At 39.4% G+C, this 12,302-nt stretch overlaps 1 protein-coding gene across 7 annotated transcripts; it reads left to right on the top strand.

The window, feature by feature from the left end:
• Positions 1-513: 513 nt before the first annotated feature.
• On the top strand, positions 514-11,847 carry LOC103986819 (4-coumarate--CoA ligase-like 7). 7 transcript variants are annotated; one of them, XM_065135988.1, is made up of 10 exons: positions 514-1,587; positions 6,107-6,293; positions 6,395-6,540; positions 6,615-6,682; positions 7,063-7,165; positions 7,249-8,168; positions 8,273-8,372; positions 10,682-10,878; positions 10,953-11,038; positions 11,453-11,847. In XM_065135988.1, exons 1-6 carry the CDS (start codon positions 550-552, stop codon positions 7,372-7,374), a joined length of 1,668 nt encoding a protein of 555 aa, XP_064992060.1. In that variant the 5' UTR covers positions 514-549; the 3' UTR covers positions 7,375-8,168; positions 8,273-8,372; positions 10,682-10,878; positions 10,953-11,038; positions 11,453-11,847. The 7 variants fall into 7 exon arrangements, with proteins under 7 accessions (XP_064992060.1, XP_064992057.1, XP_064992056.1 ...); XM_065135985.1 differs by having other exon boundaries at positions 10,576-10,878; XM_065135984.1 differs by having other exon boundaries at positions 10,251-10,878.
• Positions 11,848-12,302: the final 455 nt, after the last annotated feature.

Below are 12,302 nucleotides of genomic sequence, written 5' to 3'. Positions count from 1 at the left end.
GTTGTGTCAGTGTGATATGGTACGCCAAATTAATAATGATATGACATTCGGTATTTATGGGTTGAATTCACCTTATCAGTAGTCCTTGTGGATCCATCTAAAGCCTTAAAATAAGAAATATTTTATATATTTAGAATAGTGTTTCTCATGTATGAGTTAAGAATTGAGCTATATATATATATATATATATATATATATATGATATGATATAACCATACAAAAATTATACCCAACAATGAATTATAAGAATATGAAAATTCTTAAAATTTATTATTGTGTAATGTAGAGTGACACCCAACTTAAATTTACAAGATCTTGTTCATCATCAATTAAACAAGGAATAAAAATATTCCAATCATTTTAAGCCTATTAATGACATTTATAGAGATCCTTCCAATGTTTTGGATTGGCATATATGTCCCTCTAAATTAAATATATCTCGACATTTGAGTCAAATCGGACTAATCGTATGTACGTTTTTGGCCTTTTCTTAGACGCTCGCATATAGACCTTCGTAGCGCAAGCAACTCCACTGGCTTTCCATTTGCGATGGAGGAAAAGGCGGTCACACCTACACCGCCGTCGACGTCGCCGGCAATCGATCCCAGGAGTGGTTTCGACGCCGTCTCCAGGACTTTCCACAGCCTCCGTCCGTTCGTACCGTTGCCGGCCCGCGATCGGCCGCTCTCCTTCACCTCCTACGCCGTCTCCCTGCTCCCATCCCCGCTCCCTCCCCTCCCAGCCGTCGTCGACGCCGCCACTGGGGATGCGCTCTCCTTCCCCGATCTGCTGTCCCAGATCCACTCCCTCGCAGCCGCCCTCCGCACCGAGGTCGGCCTCTCCAAGGGCCACGTCGCCTTCATCCTCTGCCCCGCCCGCCTCGACGTTCCCCCACTCTACCTCGCCCTACTTTCCCTGGGCGCCGTCATCTCGGCTGCCAACCCCGCCTCAACTGCCGCCGAGCTCGCCCGGCTCGTCGGCCTCTCCAAGCCCCGCGTCGCCTTCGCCACCTCCGAAACCGCTGCCAAGCTCCCTGGCGACGTTCCGACGATCCTCCTCGACTCCCCTCGGTTCCGGTCGTTCCTCGCCGGCAGCGGAGGGGAAGTGCCGCCGGAAGAGGAGGTCGGGCAAATGGATGTGGCCGTCATACAGTACTCGTCGGGGACGACGGGAATGGTGAAGGCGGCAGCCCTGACGCACCTCAACTTCATCGCGATGGTGGCAGGGTTCCACGCTTCACGGAAACTGCCGGCAGAGCGGAGGCGGCGAGAGGCGCCGGATGTGACGGTCGTCGGAGCGCCGCTTTTCCACTCTATGGGGTTCTTCTTTTTGCTTAAAGGAATAGCACTGGGGGAGACCACCGTTGTCATGGGCGGCGGCGGCGGCGCGAGGGAGATGCTGCGCGTGGCGGAGAAGTACCGGGCGACTTCTTTGACGGCGTCGCCACCGGTGGTTGTTGCGATGGCAAGGTGGGAGGAGAAGATCGACCTGGCAGCGCTCGAGTTCGTGACCTGCGGCGGAGCGCCGCTACACGAGGCGGCGGCACACCAGTTCATGTCTCGATTTCCCGATGTGGAGCTCCGTCAGGTAGTGAGATTTATATTAGTACTTCTCTTTTATTTGTTTATATTAGCCTTTATTTGCATGAGACAAAAAAATTTATAAATATAAGTTGAATTTTTATAAGCGAAAAAAGGAAAATAATAGTCTAAAATTGTTACGATAAAAGTGTGGCAAATAATTATACAGCTCTTTTCCTTCCTAAATAAAAAATGCGGTGGATTCAAAGCTCTCTCAGGCCATTGGCTGAGAGAGGCGGGTCGCACGTGCGGTTGTCCTCCTACCGCCAATAGCACGACACGATGCGACGCGTGCGTCAAACTTGGTCGTCGTCGGGGTGTTGATTGGAAGTCCAACCCCTGTCGCTGCATTAAATCATGGGGGATAACAGAGCCATTTTTACTAGGTAATGCAATAGTACACTCTTTGAGTCATCAGTTTCCTTAGGTCTTTCCTTGCAATAAATAATCTAGTAATGCTTGTAATAATTTACCATGGCCAGCTATGATTGCTGGCACTGTCAGCTTCCCAAGACACAGTTAGGCAATTGCTTTGCGTGTGGCCAACTGGAACAGATCTCAAGTTTATGGAATGTTGTCTCTTGAATAAACCTGGATAATGAGATCCCTTGGCTTTGAAGGAAGGACAAGACTGATGCATACGATGTTCTTATTGTGGCCCTAAAAAACAGCAATATTAGGTACATTAAAGGCAGCTGTTGCATTAAACTTTTCTTGATATAATAGATGCCGAATGCAGAAATTTTCTTTTTTCATCTGCCAAATTCCAATAGATTCTGATGCTATATTGTGTAAAAAAGCTTACTAATATTTTAAATGAACTGTAAGTTCACCTTCCATCTTGTTTTGAGCCCCTTCTTAATGGTGGTCATTTCATTTTTTTTATAGCAGTCACTGCATAGGATGAGTTCACTTAGTCTCCCTTGGGTATAATAATAAAATGATGGAATAAGAAGTTATTTATCACTCATCCTGAGCCTTACTCATCCAGTCAAAACAAATATAGTAAATGGAGTAACCTATCAGGTTAAAAACACAAAATAATTGACTTTCTTGATTTTTAGGTTTATTTAGTAAACTGAATGAGATTACCGGAAATAGATTGTTTTGGTAGGATAGGAACATGCAATCCACAAGTGTACAGTTTCACCATGTTCTCAAAGTAATGCATGTTATTTTCATGACATTGGTACACGAACCAAAAGGAATTTTAGAAAGTAGTACTGTATCTTCATTGAATAGACCATTGCTTGACCAAGATGAAACCTTAGAATTTTTCATGTTCAAACTGAATAGAAGTTGCTACAGAAGCCAAACCAAAATTGAAAGAAACATTTTAATTTCAGCTTGGGTATATTTGATAAGAATTTACCATGCCATGTAGATATTTGATTACTTGTTTTATTTATTTATTTAATTTTTGCTTTTGCGATTATATATTTTAAAGATTATTCCCAAGAATAAATGTCTTCAAAAGCATCTAAGATAGATCTACATCATCGGCATGAGGAATATGCTATAATAGATCAACAATAGATTTAAGATCCCATAGTTTGGGACTACCCACATGTTATTCAAAGTATAGAAATTTAGTTTCCTTTATGAAAAAGAGATTATTATTTACCAGGGTTCATCTTATTGATCCGTATCAGTATACTAACTGGCTATTGATATGGTATATATTGACCTGTACTGATGTATCGTGTGTAAGTATGGCAATACGTACCGATGACACGAAAAAATGATAAAAAATAGTTTAAAAATTCTTAAAATAGAAAATTAAAGATTTTTAAGTTAGAAATAAATTTAATTTTAGTATAATTTTAGCAAAAATAATCTAAATTAGGACTGAACAATGATATTTTTTTTAGCTTTGAGGAGTAGCTTTGTGGTATGTTTTGGACTGTCCTTCGGTTGATATTGAATTATCCGCAAAAAAATGATTTGAATTATTAGATTATTTTTTAAACAATTTAAACTTTAAGAGTCAAATAAATCAAGCAATCAATCGATGAATATACTTGGTTCTACCATAAAAAATAATGACATGACTTCATGGGTGATGAATCGAGGTCCTCAAACCTATGTATCTGTAAATCAATTTGAGATGTTTGTTGGACCCAATCTTGAAATAGATCTTACGACATAATATTGATACATCATATGTTATTGGTGCGTTGATATGGTGATTGTTGTAGTCTGATCGTCGTGAACCACACATGTTCAAAATGGCTCTTAAGGCAAGTATGATTGTAGTATATATTGGTGCGGAGTATGGAGAAAATCAAAACTTATACTTTCATCATTGATTTACTACTCTGTATCATAAGATCGATCGTACTACTGTTTGGAGAAGAATAACCAACTATCATCATACTGCTATTGGCTGTAAGATTCTCCATAATATGACAATTGTGAATACGAAAAGCTTTGCTCTATGTTTATGTCATGTAAGCTTTGTTGTATCTACTCAAAATCATCTATTATCTTTCCTTTCTCCTTCTATGTGTAAACTTGATCAGTACCTCGTCGAGCTTCATGGTATGAATCTTGGGTGATATGTAAAATACTGCTCCTTGATCCATGCACCACTCTTAAACTGTGTAAACGGGACCATCAACTCCCCAATGTCGTAGCCATCATTAGTTGAGGCACTGTTGTTAACATTGTTACTATGTTTTTAAACCTAGTGGGTTGTTAAATGCAATTAAGAATGTGTCTTGTCACCCAACTCAATTCTTTCCAATGATGTAGTTGATGCCACTACCTTCCCCTTTGCCTTTGCCTTTGCCTTTGCACGCTCGGTGGACGACTATGAAAGTTGTGTGTCTCTAGTTTCTTGAATAGTTTAACTCGATGTTGGCCGACCCCTTCTGCCATGTTTTGACCAAGGGAGATCTTCAAATTGTTGAGGATATACATCCTTTTCTTTTATTACCTCTGTAATAAAATATATTAATTAAATATATTAATCATAACATAATTAAATACATTAATCATAGTATTAACATATTTAATTAATCCCTAATTAGTCCTCTTTTACCATTATAAACATATTAAATACCCTGATAGGTATTAAAGACATTAAATTGACCCAAAATAAGTCAATTCAATAAAATCATTATTTAAACCACTAATCACAACATTAAAAACTTAATTAAAACATAGCTAAACCTATTATACCATCACATAAATCACTTAGTATGCAAAATATAAAGATTTGACCCATTATCTAATTACAAAAAATTAGTATTAATCATAACATTAAAGACCTTAATTACTCCTTAATTAACACTATTCTATTATAAAAAATACATCAAATAATATATTAGACATTAACCACATAGAATAGACTTAATCATTTCATAAATCAATAAAAATCTAGAAAGAGAATACATACCTCTCGATTAGAATGTTCTTCTTCTGAATTAAGTATTAATCCAGCTAAATTAGCCTCTTGAATTTGATCTAATCCATAAATCATTGCCTTGTTAAGTTTAAAAGAGTCCAAATGTGAGAAAGAGATGTGAGTGAGAAAGAGTTAGAGAGAGTGAAATCAGTCGAAAGAGGGGAAGGAAAGGGTTTAAAAACCATTTCTATTGGTTCAAATGGTCGAATTGACCATTTGAAATAAGGTAATTTCAACCCTTGATTGGTATTAGTTAAAATTTGACTATTACCGATTGATACAAGTCAGTAATGATCGGATTTTGATCGTTCTAATGGATATAGACCTTGTATCGCTAGATACAGGGTCATGTGATGTATATTGCTCGGTATAGGCCGATCCACGTACTGGTCCCATGTCGAACTGGTACGTACTGTTCGTACCAACATCAAATTTACTATTTATAACCTATTTTAATTTTTTTAATATTTCTAAGTTGAACCTTTGCAAATAGACATAAAAATATCATCTTCTTCTTCCTCTTTTTTTTCTCGTCCTCCTCTTCTTTTTCCTCCTCTTTTTCTTCCTTCTTGGAGGATGATGTCAAGGGGGTGATGAGCGGGGTTGGATGGCTTTGAGCGACGTTAGCAATGGCGGTGAGCGACAATGATAACGAGGATGAAATAAGTGCTTGTGAAAAAAAAGATAAAATCAGAAATACTAGGGCTTTAAATAGTAAAATAATATATTATTATTTTAAGGGATTGTCAATAGTAGAAGAAACTGAATAGTAAGCATATATTAAAATTGAAATTTACCTTCCTTCTTGTATAATCAATTGCAATGATTTCAATTTTGGCTGTGAATCCTGAGCCAGTACTTCTTGGCCCTTGGTGGACTTTAGCTTCATCTAAAGAAACAGGTGTTGCAATTTTTTGTCATCTTAAATACAGCCCAGTATGTTAGAAGAAAATATTTGGTCAGTTTATGCATATTTGGATGGATAAAATTAAAAATCATGCAACTTTTTCTATGAGATAATAATGATGATTGAGTAAAACATTTTCTACTGATCCTTCATTTAGCTCTTTGGCTTTGAAAAATCAACTGATAAGATTACATCCATTCTACATGTCAGGGTTACGGATCCACTGAGGGTGGTGGTATAGCAAGGATGATAGATCGTGAGGAATGCCTCCACCTGAGGTCTGTCGGTCGCCTGTCACAGAATGTTGAAGCTAAGATTGTGGATAGTGTCACAGGTGAGACCCTGTCAATTGGCCAAACTGGAGAATTATGGATTCGTGGCCCTTCAATCATGATAGGTAATGTAGCATAATGCATTCTTACTTGTCTGAACTCAAGTGACATGAGCACTCAACCAAAAGAAAGATATTTGGTTGCTCATTGTTTTCTCTTATGTCAGGTTACGCAGGAGATGAGAAAGCAAATGCTTCCACCTTTGCTCCCGGTGGCTGGCTAAAGACAGGTGATCTCTGTTACTTCAATCAAGATGGGTTTCTTTTTATTGTGGATAGGTTGAAGGAAATGATCAAGTATAAAGCTTACCAGGTCAGTGCAGAATTCTTATCACTGAAGTAAATATGCCAAGACTTCTCATCTGTTGCAATGTGGACGTTTTGCAGGTTCCACCTGCTGAGTTGGAGCACTTGCTTCTATCACTACCTGGAGTTGCTGATGCTGCTGTGGTTCCGTACGTATCCAGTGATGCAACTTCAATGCACTTTATTTATACGCTGTTCATGCATCATTATCATCAGTCGTTATGAATTTTTGGGCTAAATACTCCATCAATCAATAATCACAACTAGTTTCATTAATCTGCACTCAGACTATTTCTGCATTGAAACATCAATGCAGTATTAGTACGTTCAGTATTAACCTATTAAATCATTTGATATTTTCTGCAATCAAGAAGGAAGTACCTTGAACTGTCTGTAAATATTGACAGCTTAGTTGTTCTTAAACCAAGAGAATAAGAACATCACTTGTTCATTAAGGATCCTCTTTGTTGATTAGTTTGAGTTTAGATTCTACCCTCTTCTTCCTTAATGATTGTTTGCAATATAACAGTTATCCTCACGAGGAGGCAGGCCAAATACCTATGGCATTTATTGTGAGACAGCCAGGAAATAACCTCAAAGAAGCAGAAATCATGGATTTCATTGCAAAGCAGGTATCTTTGTTTATGATTCTGCTTCAGTGTTTTTGTATTTTAAGAATTGAAGCACAGAACGTGATTTTTGTTTTGTATTATAGGTAGCACCATACAAGAAGATTCGCAAAGTTGTTTTCACCAGCTCTATACCGAAAACAGCATCAGGAAAGATCTTGAGGAGGCAATTGCGCAACCATGCAGTTTACAGTTCCATGTCCAGACTATAATGTGCGTCGAGTTTTCTGCACCATATCATGATCATGAGTTTTCAACCAAAGTCCCATTTTAGCATCTTTGTCAAACTCTTTTAGATGATCTGTTTCACCTACAAAAATCTGAAATGACCTCAGGATATCATCAGTCTACAGTATTTTCTGATTACTGTTCTTTGCATCTTGAGCTTTCAGGATGCTGTAAGTTATTGTTTTTTTTGCATCTTAGCTCTATTGTTGATTTCATTTGTTGCCCAATGGCTGTTTGGCTCTGAATTATTGTTCTTTGCATCAATTAATGTCATGGGCTTAAGCCTGTAACCCATTATGTGTCAACCAAGTCAACAATAGTGGCATCTTAATGTAATTTCATATTGAAAGTGGGTGAAAATGACTCAAACGCATCAAGTTAATGGAAGGATAATTACATTGGGCCGATTGATATGTATTGGGATGGGCCAACCATATGTGATTTGGGTAGACCCGATTAGGTTCGGGTCGGATCTTCTCCTATTTGTGTTGCCCTTTCTTCCTTCCCAAGCCGGCGTGAATGAGTTTCTCTTTGCGTCGTTGTCTTCGTAATAAGCCTTTCTTTGCCTCTTTAGCTTCTCCCTCCTCCTCTCGATCTAGGGATTCTTATCACTTCTTCTCGCTTGTTGATTCGTCTTCCGCCATCGTCGTGTTCGTGAATCATGAAGCTCGACGCGAGTGGTCTCCAATACTTCCCTTCGGTCACCGGAGGCGGCGTCGACGGTCTCGGCGAGGACCTCTTCGCAGCCCCTTCGTTCCAACTCCCGGATTCCTTTGATGTCTGTTTCTGATGGGTTTGTTGGTTATTTGGTATGATGACGGGATTGTTGTGATACTCGATGTATTGATTTGTTGCCACATTTTGTTGTGATACTCGATCCAGATGGTGAAGCCTGCGAAGGGGACGACCACGCTGGCTTTCATCTTAAAGAATGGCGTCATTGTGGCCGCCGATTCTCGAGCTGGCATGGGAGGATATATCCGTAAGCATTTAATACTCCATGTCATTGGGAGATTATGCTAGAGCTGTTTGCATCTTGTGTGTGCCTCTGGTTGCTTGATGATTAACTATTAAGCAAACAAGAAACTCGTGATATTTGACACAGTGGAGATCAACTTAGCGTGGAGATCTTCATTATCTGATAGTTCACCTAGTATTGTATTAAGGATCAACTTGTGATGTATGTCCACAATTGAGTTTGATAAAAACTTCGAAACTAGTTTGATCTTCTTAGACAGATATTTCTTGTTAAAGTTTTGACGAAGCAAGTGGAGTTATTTGCTTTTACTTTTTCTCCTTTCTTAATCACAAAAGGATTATAGCATTATTGTTATTATGTGAACTTAAATGAGCATAGAGTGACTCAAGGAAAATTAGCTGATATATTCATTTTTGAGAAAGCAAATGAAACTGAGGTTAAGATATGAGTTCTTTCTGTATGCTAATCACGATAATATTGGCATGGTTGACACAGAACTAAGATACAAATGACATCATACTGATGCATATTCGCAGAGTTCAGTGTTTTCAAAAGGTGTTTGGCCGTTGACCTAGAGGCTCAGGCAAGGTGAGGTGAGTCTTGAGCACCTTGCAAAACCTTGGGGCGAGGCATTGCAACGAAGCACTGCTCAGGTGCTCACCTGAGTCCAAGCGCCGAGCACTTGAGCTTATGGTTCGATTGAACGAGTAAGTTAGTTCAATCAAACCAACTAATGTACCCTTACACCTCCCCCAATCCCGTGCCCAACCCAGTGAAAGCAAAACCCTATGTCCGTTGCTACAGCTTCATCTACCGTTGTTCGCCACTGCAGCTTCGGCCATCGCCTTCTCCTTCCCCTACCTTCCTCCACAGCCGTCAGTTACTTCTCTTCTCAATTCATTCTCTCTCATTTCAATTAACTTGCTGCACCATATTGAGATGGTGCTTACTCACTTTGTTAGGAGTTAACCCTATTTAGTATCATATTGGAAATACTATTTAGCATAAGTCTCCGTCAGTAGAACCTTTGTTTAGCATATCATTTTTATTTGATATGCCATTTTTATTTTTATGATCATATTTATCAATCATAATATATTTTTAATTTTAATATTCTAGAGTGCCTCGCTTAGTTCGCCTTGCACCTTGGTTGTTTTGTAACCTTGGCGCATAGCGCTTTTAAAAACAATAGCAGAGTTACACTACTGCCACAATTTTCACCATTACCATAAATTTTAGACAGAATTGCAGAACTATGATTGATTGAGATAGACTCATCTAAATCTGCCAAACTAGTAGGTAAATCAGTATACAACATTCATTGACTCTCTAGCACCTTCTTGATTTATTGTTCTACATCATCTGTTAAATATTCTGCATCGGTTCCTGTATCTCTGTCCATAACAAGAATTATTGCAAGCCCATGAATATAGAAAGAGCTTGATTCTCAAACTCTTGGCATTTGAATGACTCTTCAATGACTAAGAAATGATTTAAAAGTTTGCAATTCTATTAAGGATGGTGGTGCTGGTAATGTGGAGCCTCACACTAGCAAACAACAAGAAGTTTCTATCCTCAAACAAATTCTTATTGCCAGTAATACAGTCTCAGCAGTAACACTTGTATTGTTGTTCCAAACAAATTCACTTCCGCTAGGTGTCTACGATAGCTAAGTATTGCTTCTTCAGCTGCTTATTGCTTTTGCACAACCAGGAAGTATCTCATGCATCCACATCTTGAAACTGTTTTGCACAGCCAGGTTTGAACATTGCATTGTCATCTTTTCAATTTCCACAATTTGCAGTATCCATAGGGTACACCAACTTAATATCTTCCTTCCAAATGTGAACTGGATTTTGTTCTGCTTTCACATAATGCCAGGATATATGAAAAGGCACACATAAACCAAGATAGTGACTCTGGTACTTATCACTCCCATGATATCTTTCATCATCAACTTCTCTGTGTTAAGAAAATCATCTAGATCAATCCATATATGCTCGGTACAATGGCTGGTGGTGCTGCAGATTGCCAATTCTGGCACAGGAACTTGGGCATCAAGGTATAGCTGTGCTTTTACTCATCCATGCATATTTGTGTGCATTGTCCATTAGTTGATCTGTTTAATTTAGTGGAATTCCCACCTTAGTTATGCTATCATTTGCTTATGGAATATTTTACTAGTTATCAGTTTCATCCTATACAGTACTGCCTACAATAACTGGCAAACAAGAGATGGATCTCAGTCACTAGTGCTTCAAAGCTATTAGCAAACATGCATTACTCTTACTGTGGAACGGGCCTTTCGATAGGGACCATGATTGCTGGATGGGATGAAATGGTATACTCAAGTTCCAAATCAGTCCTTTTCTTCAGCTGTTTGACCTGGTCTCTTTCGTCTTGGGAACCTGGATTGTATTATGTTGACAGTGAAGGTGGAAGTCTCAAGGTAACACACTTTTCAGTCGGGTCAGGGAAGTCCATGAGCTTATGGTGTTCTGGATAGTGGGTAGGCATTCGTTCTGTTGCTGTATTTTGTCATGGTAGTTTAAAAGCAATTAACTCATGTTCATTGTCACTTAGTTATCACTATGACACGACACTTGAGGAAGCTGCTGAACTGGCATGTCGAGTCATCTACCATGCAACATTTCATGATGGAGCTAGTGGTATGCTTATTTCTTTTTCTCAGTTATTGTACATTCTCTAGCTACTGCTAATGATAAACTTCCTTTCTTCACTCATGGTGGGTTCTTTTTCAACTAAATTTCTTTGATCGAATCTACCTACTAGTTTGAACTACTTTTTTTATCATTATCACCCAAAAATGGTACAATTATGTCCAGAAAAACATGTCAGACCTGTTCTCCTAACTCCATTGATTAGAGAATTGCCTGTTGCCTTTGATGTTATAGACAATCAGATCAATTATATTTTTACTGAATCTAGATACTGTTGTTTGTGTTAGTAGAATAATATAAAGTAACTTATTTTATGAACATTTCGATTTAAGTTCTGCATTCATGACAATGAAAGCAATCATTCTATACTAGATGTCAGGACTGTGAAGCTTTTTCTTGCAGTTTTTCATGTCGGGCCTGATGGTCGGAAGAAGCTTTCTGGAGATGATGTTAGTGAGCTTCACCGCAAGTATTATCCTGTCGTCCCAACCTCTGTTGAGCAAGAAATGGCTGAAGCTCCAGCAGCCTGAGAGACCAGCCTTATTGATGTTTGTGTATCATCGAGATTATGATTGACCACTTCCGTCGGGGTATATTGCAGACGAGGCAACTTGATGTAAGCCACGTTCTGCTATCCGTATAACTTATTTGCATCGTAACGACAATTCTGTGCCCAAAATGAAGGGCCATCAGGTAGTGTTCGAAAGTCGCTTCTGCCTATATTATCAATGTTGATGTGACCACCAATTACTATGTTTCCAATAGCATATAATATACGTCATGTCCTTTATTCATCCCATCGATCTGTCGCTCATGCCCCATGTCCTTCTTCTACTCCAATTTACTCTCGTTCGTTGCTCCACCGGCAAAGGATGACATCCACCACAATGGATCGCTCATGATGTCCCGTGTAGAGTGTGTCCAGCTAACAAAACAACCTTGGCAGCCAACAAAGCACGAACATGTTCGTCCACGTCCAAACGCTTCTTCTCTAACCCCAAAAAGACGCATAAACGTAATACCCAAGATAAAGCAATCACACCCCACCCCACCGCACCCCCACTCCGCTCCTCTCCTCGCCGCCTCTCCTTTTAACAACAGTAACAAAAACAACCCCCACCAACGCTCAAGCACATCATTTCCTACGCCTTCCCCCCTTTGCGTTGCTTCTACTGCTCCCTTCCCACGCGCCTGCGCTTCCCATCGGGCCCCCGCGATTAAGTATCGCCCGCACCTCTCTCTCATTCCACAA

This window comes from Musa acuminata, chromosome BXJ3-1 (genome assembly GCF_036884655.1).
Source record: "Musa acuminata AAA Group cultivar baxijiao chromosome BXJ3-1, Cavendish_Baxijiao_AAA, whole genome shotgun sequence".
In the NCBI taxonomy this organism is placed as follows: Eukaryota; Viridiplantae; Streptophyta; class Magnoliopsida; order Zingiberales; family Musaceae; genus Musa; species Musa acuminata.
Note: the sequence above shows the minus strand (reverse complement) of the source record. Positions and strands in the feature narration are given on the sequence as shown.